This window comes from Anabas testudineus, chromosome 21, assembly GCF_900324465.2.
Source record: "Anabas testudineus chromosome 21, fAnaTes1.2, whole genome shotgun sequence".
Classification (NCBI taxonomy): domain Eukaryota; kingdom Metazoa; phylum Chordata; class Actinopteri; order Anabantiformes; family Anabantidae; genus Anabas; species Anabas testudineus.
In genome coordinates this window covers 5257427-5266142 of record NC_046629.1, presented here as the reverse complement: position 1 = coordinate 5266142, position 8716 = coordinate 5257427, and the positions used below count along the sequence as shown (strand labels likewise).

Genomic DNA, 8716 nt, shown 5'->3' with positions numbered 1-8716 from the left:
AATAAAAAATCAAGGACCGTTACGTCGCCCCGGATTGGCGTCAACGGGGCCCCACCCTGGAGCCAGGCCCGGGGTTGGGGCACGTAGGTGAGCGCTTGGTGGCCGGGATCTTTCCCATGGGACCCGGCCGGGCTTAGCCCGAAGGAGCGACGTGGGACCGACTTCCTGTAGGCCCACCACCCGCAGGAAGGAGCATAGGGGGTCGGTGCAGTGTGGATTGGGTGGCAGCCGTGTGGAGGTGCCTCGACAACCCAATCCCTGGACAAGGAATCTGCCAGGAGAATGTCATTAAAAACCCTTAGCAATGCTGACTCTGTGCTATGCAGGGTTTTAAAACCAGATTGAAAAACCTCTAAAAGATTTTGCTCAACTAAAAAAGATTTTAACTGCGCATAAACAATTTTCTCTAGGATTTTACAGATAAAAGGCAACTTGGAGATGGGCCCAAAAATTAGCCAACTCAGTGTGGTCAAGACCTGGTTTCTTAAGCAGGGGTTGTATCACTGCATATTTGAAATTTGCCGGGACAACACCTGAAATCAGGCTGCCGTTTATAATGGACAAAACCAACTGCCCTATACTGGGGAAAACCTCTGTTTGAGGAGGGAGAGCATCTCGAGGGGAGCCCGATGGCTTGATGTGGCTAATCACTTCCTCCAAAAGCGAGAGTGTTACCGGCTCAAACGTATCAATATTTATATACGCGCAATATTTATTATTTGCATTGAAGTATTTCTTAAAGAGAGGAATTTAAATTTGTTTAAAATAATATCTACATAAAACATCATCATATCTATGTATCTAATAATAATGATAATAATAATGACTTTATTGATCCTCTTGGGGAAGTCTATCAGTGAGCTGTGTTTACAGAGTAACATAAAAAAATATGTGGTAGAGACTGGACTGCAGGTAACCACAGACGTGTTTACCATGTTATTTCCTTAATGTGGTTAGAAAATGCACCAACATCATGGTGCATTTTGAATGCTCTGCACAGACTCATTGAAATCTGAATTGTTCATAGTTAACGTTCATTTGACAGGTTCGTACATGATGTAATATGAAGCGTGCTTACTATAGAAATATAAAACAAGGACAATTAACTTGAGTAAGATTGCTGTATTGTATTTTTAATTAATGCTTCACTTTTACATTAGGAAATGCTTTAATCATTAAGAGGAACGAAGGACAAAGAAGGCAGGAGACAATCTGGGGACATCTGCTGGTAGATGGAGGCTGGTAGACAAGAACAGGGAGCACACAGAGGGCTGTAATCCTACAAAAACTGATGAAACCAGGTTTGTAAAATCATATTTTAATTAACTTTCACCTGTGTTACAACATTTTCTCACAGATCCACTGCAGAGATTTTTCACAGGGCAGGTCATTCCACTCAGAGTCAGATCTGATATGTGCACAGTCCTCATCACCAGTCGATGAACTTCCACCACCATTATCAGGCTGGTTCTTCCTCCAGTTACTGACCAAAACAGACAAACAACAAAATAAAGAAGAAACTGTGAATATCTGATATAAACACAGTTGCTCAGTAGCATTTTATAGTAAAAGGGATGATGCTAATGGTAACACTGTGAAATTTAAATCTCCTATTGTGTGTGTGCGTGTGTGTGTGTGTGTGTGTGTTCGTTCTTTGCTCTGTTTTAAGTTGTTGACTTTTCGTTTGTGGTACAAATCTCTGTCTACCTGACTTTCTGTCACTCAGGGTTTGTTTTTTCAAAATCTATTTGAACCTGTTATGATCTCTTCATGTAAACTCCTGTGTTTCAGTTGTGTTGGTAATTCCAGATGCACATTATATAAAAGAAGAATGCATTATTTGGATTTAAAGCAGGTAAATAACATTTCAGTCATACTTCAGAATCAGTGGAGTTTCATCGACCCATTTCCAGCTTCCCTCATTGCCTCTGTCACTCAAACCAATCCAAGTGTCCACATTGGTGAATTTGGAGACAAAGGTCTGCTTGACAGAAAAAAAAAAAGTCAGTCTATTTATTAATCAAGTTTAAACCACATTACCTGCACATGTATGAGTGTTTTCACTTTGATGAATCCAGAGATGAAAATCAGTTCAATTCAAACAAAGGAAAAGCTCAGGTAAAGTAAAGACAGAATACATACATTTGGAAATAACCAATGCCAAATTATACCTGCAATATCCACACAACCTGAGAAATGTTCCATTCATGATATGATATGAAAACAATCTATTATTCAAATGTCACTCTTCACCTGTTCTGTGTCGCTGTCTATGACCACCAGATCTGCTCCTCTGGTTCTGCAGTCCTCTCTACCTATTGTCCAAGAACCAGACTCAGTGGAGAGGACATAACAGGAACACCAAAAGTTTGTCCATCCTGCAGGACAAGTTTTATCTGGAACATAAGAAACCAGACATTAAATGTCAGACAAGACAAAACTCCATCTACTGCAATTCAAGCCATTTATATAATTCACAAAAAACCCACCTCAATGCACATTACATGATAAGAAGAATCAACACAGAAGAAGATGAACACAGAATGTGACCAACGCAACCTCAGTTTTCGAGGAGGTTTCAGTTCACTGTGCAGACACATCACTGGGACTCTTATCGTGTACAGATTATTGTGTTTGCAGCAGTTTCTTCTGTTGGTTTTGAGGTATCCTGTGCCATGTGTGTTATGACCTACACTTACTCTGTCTGCACAAACTCTGAAACCTATTCAGCTCTTTGTTCATTTCACTGAGGTTGGCCTTCAGCTGGTGTCTTTCTTCAGTCATTTCATTGAGGTTCGTCTCCAGCTCGTTTCTCTCTTCAGTCATTTCATTAAGGTTCATCTTCAGCTCGTTTTTCTCTTCAGTCAGGGAGGACAGTTTATCGTCACTGGCCTGGAGAAGCTCAGTCAGGTTGGCCTTAAAAGTGGAGAGTTCTGCAGCTGCAGCACGTACTGAGTTATGGTCTGAAAATAAATTAATTAATAAAGAGGCATGTGATGTGAAACATTATTTAAATAGTATATAAATGTAAAGTAAATGTAATTTCATTTAAATATAAATGAATTAAAACTCTACTAAATTCTTTCACTTTTTAACATTAAGTGCACTTAATGTACATTACTACTACTACTACTACTACTACTACTACTACTACTACTACTAATAATAATAATAATAATACATTTACTTATAGAGAACTTTTCTAAACATATGTTACAAAGTGCCTCACAAAAGAGACAAAAACACATGTAGCCCAACAAGACCAAGTTAAGCAAGCACTAGGCAAACAGTGGAGAGGAAAAACTCCCCCTAGAAGTAGAAACCTCTAGCAGAACCAGGCTCAAGTTAAGTTAAGATTACTTCTGTATCATGAAAAGATGGACCTTAACATATTTTGGAGATACTTCTAAGGTGATAAAAACATGCCTGAACAAACTTTGTGACATGATGCTCAAAGTTTAGTTTACTATCAAACCAAACACCAAGGCTTTTTGCAGAGGGCTTTGAATTATCTAAAAGGGGATCCGTGCAGGGCAAAATGTGTTAGGCTTTATGTTGTGGACTGATAACAACTATTTCTGTTTCAGAATTCAGCTGCAAGAAATCTTGAGCCATCCAACTTATTAGCTCATTTATACATTTATGTAAGGAACTCCATGGTCTGAGATCTTAAAGGGACAGTGCAGCTGAGTGTCATCAGCACAGCAATGGAAAGAAACACTGTGTTTACGAATGATATGTCCTAAAGGGAGCATGTACAAACAGAACAAGATTGGCCCCAGCACTGAACCTTGAGGGACACCATACTTTACAGGAGAAAGGGATGACTTGCATTATTAACAGAAACACAAACAATCTATTGGACAGGTATGAAGAGAACCAGTCCAGTGCTTAATTGGTCCAACAAAATGTGGTGGTCTACTGTATCAAAAGCAGCACTAAGATCAAGGAGGACAAGAACAGATCAAATACCAGTGTCCGAGGCCAACAAAATATAATTAGTCACTTTTGGTAGGGTGGTCTCTGTACTGTGAAGTTTGTGAAAACCAGTTTGTAATTCATTAAAAATGTTATAGTTGTCAAAATTAGTGTTTAGATCCGTACTTTTCTAAAATCTTTGATATGAAAGTTAATAGGTCGGTCTGGAGTTTTCAGGGGATGAGGGATCTAGTCCAGGTTTTTTGGAAAGAGCTTGCACGCATACAATTTATAAATAATCTGGCACATATTCAGTGGACAGAGAAGTATTGAAAATATTCAGGAGAGATTTACTACTTATTTAAGCTTATGCTTAAATATACATATCTTTAAAATCACAAGCTGACTATGGTATTATCTCATGAAAACCAGACTCACAGTGGACACCGAGGCTGATGAGTCCAGCCAACAGGAAAACACTCAGCAGGACCACACAAAGAACAGCAGCTCTATAAGGTCTTCTTACTGAACTCTCTGGACCTGAACATAGAAAAGACCAGTGAATATAATCAGTGATACAGACACAGATAATTATTTTCTGATGTTTGATCAAACATTCTTACCCGTCTGATTTGTTGAAGATCTTAGATGAACAGACTTGCTGGGTCTAACATTGATATATATGTCCTCCATTTCTTGCGAGGTGACCAAAGGTCTCCAGAAAGGTCAGATCTGCTGCTGAGACTGCAGCACATGTAAATGATGAAAAGGTTTCCTGATTTCAGTCTATCACTGCTACAGCATCTGAGGAAGTGTGAAGTTACTGTGGCTTTAGTGGTGGTTATTACACACCATACAGCCATCATGAAGAACAAACACTTGAACTAATTCACATGGCCTCAGGAGAACATACAGTACTATAACATGTCACCTTTGGACATTTGCTGTAATTAAACATGATTTGATCCCATGTTAAAATGGGAAAAATACCATGTTATCTGGATGACCTCTGACTTTCTTATTGCAGGGGTTTTCCTGTAAGATTAATGATAATAGTTGTAATAAATACTTTAAGAAAATAAAATACCAAATAAAAATACCAAAATACCAAATGACAGTGTTTAAAAATGAACTGTAGTTAGGTTGAATTTTATTAATTTTATAGCAACACTGCAAACAAAACAGTTTGTGACAATGATGTAGAGATGTGCTGGGCCATATAAATTTGACCAAAGTACGAGGCTACATGGAAATCTGTAATGAAGCAATGTTCCTCTGTGTGACATTTCTGTTATGAAAGGTACCAAGAGCAAAACCGCAGATACAGACACGACAATTCAAGTTAACATTCATTTCAATCTGATATTTTGAAGGGCGGCAGGTAACATGGATGAGAAACACTGACATTTTCAAAATGAAAAAATAAAATCTATCTACCTAGTTCATTCAGAATCTGTGAGTGAGCTGTGTTTACAGAGACACATGAGAATGTGTGGTAGAGCTCTTCCTGTTGAGAGGTGGTGGTTTAGTTTAGGGCTGCAGTTTTATGCAGGTTTTCACATGAGCCAGTAGATATGTGTTGAGCTGATGTGTCTGGTCCTCTGATGTCTTTATACACAGACACACAGTCACTGTCTGCTGATTCCATATTATGATCTGTGTTCTTTGGATTAGACATTTATGATGTAAACACAGAAGTGTTCACCATGGAGGTAACAAAGTCACAGTAACTCAGTAATTTGGTTAAAAAATGCACCATAAAGTGTAAATGTTTCCTACAGACTCAGATGAGATTTGCAAATAGTTGTTAAAGTTGTTTAATAGGTTTATAAATGATGTAATGTGAACTAAACATACCACTTCATAATGTAGTTAGCTAATGATATGTTAAAATCAAGAATAAAATCTAGAACGGCACAAGAACAATTCCAGCAAAAGCCCCCTTGAGTTTAATTAATCCTGTGACGAGCCTCTGAGTGAACAACTCTTATTTTTAACAGAACATCAGACAGTGACAGCAGGTCTCAGTTCAGTCTACAGACACCCCAGAATCACTGAATCTCCCGCCTGTTTCTCCCGGGTCCCCTACCCCCTCTCCCCCTGGAAGTACACCTGACGTCACTCAACTATGTACACTACAAAATAAAAGAACCAATCAAGAAAACCACACAACACATAACAGCAGCAACTGAAACAGCAGCATCAAACACCAAAGAACAATGTGCTTCACCTCTGGGTCGCTACAATGCTATGTATTATTTTACATTCTAATAGTTAAATAGGTTATTCCTTTGCAGTGGGCAAAAATGTTGTGCATTTTATAATAATAAAAATAAAAAGTGCTTCTCTATTGCTCTTTGTTGTTTTCTTGTAGATGATTTTTGTGAAGTCTTCTAAAATACATGTTGTATTGTAAATAAACCAGGTAGACAGTATAGAGAAACTTGTGTCTGGAAGGTTCCGTCACTAATTTTTCAGCATTCCTGGCTACCATTACACCATGAAGACAAAAGAACACTCCCAGCAACTCAAAGAACAGGCCATTGAAAAGCACAAGATAGATACAAAACAAATCTCCAAGGTACTGAACTTCCCACAGAGTTCAGTGAAATCCATCATCAAGAAATTACAGGAATATAGCACATGTTTAAATCTGCCTAGAACAGGCTGAGTGATCGTGCAAGAAGGAGACTAGTAAGAGAGGCCACTAAAACACCGATGACTACTCTGAGGGAGTAACAAGCTTCAGCAACTGAGAGAGGAGAGACTGTACATACAACAACTGTTGCCTGGGATCTTCACCAGTCAAAGCTTCATGGGAGAGTGGCAAGAACATAGTCACTGTTGAAAAAAACTCATGTTATATCAAGACTTGAATTTGCCAATAGGCATGTGAGAGACTCCATGGTCCAGTGGAAGAGGGTTCTTTGCTCTGATGGTGCTTTTTGGCCATCAGACAAGATGCTATGTTTGGCACACACCAAACACTGCACATCACCACAAACACACCATTTCCACTGTGAAACACGGTGGTGGCAGCATCATGCTGTGGGGATGCATTCCGGCAGCCGGCCCTGGAAGGCTGGTTGAGGTAGAGGGAGATGAATTTGACAAAATAGGTCAACGCAACCTCACAGAACTTGAAAAGAAAAATGGAATAAAATTCCAGTGTGCATGAGTGCAAGCCTAACTGAGACCTATCCACACAGACTCCATGCTGTGATTGCAGTCAAAGGTGCATCTACTAAATACTGACCTGAAGGGGGTGAATATTAATGCAAACACTGATTTCACCTTATATATTTTTATTTAATTGACATTACTTTGTAGAAACCTGTTTTCACTATGACATTAATTAGATATTTTTTAAATATTTTTTTTGTCAAAGTCACCAACTTTTATTGACCATGTTTGATTTATAATATCAATAAAAGGATGAAAGGTCCAAGGGGGTGAATACGTTTTATAGGCATCTGTTTGACGGCACCAGCAGTAAATTCTGTAAACTGTGTAATTTACAACAAGGAGAAAGAACCCAGAGGACGATATGGGACATCCAACTTATGCTCCTCAGTAGATCTGAATCTGGTACCAAAGGACAGTTTGATGGCACAATTTCCATGTGTCAAAGATTCATTTATCTACTCATAATTGCTAGGAGTGACATTATATACAAGGAAGTTGATCTAAGTGAAGTACAGGTCTTCCTTACTTCACAGTCAGTGGAGTTCCATCGACCTATTTCCAGGTTCCCTCTTTGTCACTGTCAGTCAAACCAATCCAACTTTCAACCTTGGTGAATTCAGAGAGGAAAGTCTGTTCAACAAAAACAAAATGAAAACTCGATGTATTCATGTTCCAGTTTTAACCACATCACATGCACAGGTACATGTCATCATACATAAAGGTGACGATTCATTAGGATTTCTGAAGTTTTATTTTATCATCTTTCCTCGTTAAATCACACCAACATGAACACATGCTGTACCTGTTCTTCAGCGCTGTCTATAACCACCAGATCTCCCCCTCTCTTTTTGCAGTCCTGTCTGCCTTCAGTCCAGGAACCAGACACACTGGACAGAAAATAACAGGAACATCTGAACATGGTCCACCCTGCAGGACAAGTTTTCCCTGTAACAGAACAACAGACATTAAAAATCTGTCAAGATAAAAGTCCATCTATGACCAAAGACATGTTCATTCAATGCTCTACTGGATTCCTATAATATAACAAGTGGTTCTTTGAACTTCACTCTTTAAAGACAGTTGTATTTAAAGATTGCAGCATTCTTTATCTGACATCATTGAGGTTCTTGTGTCATGTCCATTACAGCCTTCACTCACTCTGTGTGATCATTTTCAGCAGCCTGTCATGCTCCTCAGTCGTTTCAATGAGGCTGGCATTCAGCAGTTTTCTCACTTCAGTCAGGGAGGATAGTTTGTTAAGACTGTCCTGGAGAAGCTCCTTCACGTTGGCTTTGATGGGTGGCTGCACCACGTAGTGACTTCTGATCTATAAACATGGATTTAGACAAACATGTTCTCCACTGGGTTTCTCATGAACAATGTGTGATGTTTTAAATAAGGGACAAACAGAGCAAATTGTTGTCTTCTACTTATAAACCTTCAGTAAGTGCATTTTTCTATTATTTGCACGTCATAGTCAGTCATATTGGAACAGCAGCATTAATGTTTCCAATTTAAACTGTACTCAGTGTTACAGCTTTACAATAGTTTCAAAACCAAATTCGAACTCAGACTCACAATGGACGCTGAGGCCAATGAGCCAAGTCAGCAG

At 38.9% G+C, this 8716-nt stretch overlaps 1 protein-coding gene across 1 annotated transcript; it reads right to left on the bottom strand.

Moving 5' to 3' along the window:
* Positions 1-1169: 1169 nt before the first annotated feature.
* On the bottom strand, positions 1170-4716 carry LOC113173069 (CD209 antigen-like protein E). The gene is made up of 6 exons (XM_026376349.1): positions 4542-4716; positions 4357-4458; positions 2700-2963; positions 2254-2396; positions 1878-1981; positions 1170-1483 (listed from the first exon to the last, which is right to left on the bottom strand). The coding sequence occupies exons 1-6, from the start codon at positions 4609-4611 to the stop codon at positions 1339-1341; spliced, it is 828 nt and encodes a 275-aa protein (XP_026232134.1). The 5' UTR covers positions 4612-4716; the 3' UTR covers positions 1170-1338.
* Between the last annotated feature and the right edge of the window lie 4000 nt (positions 4717-8716).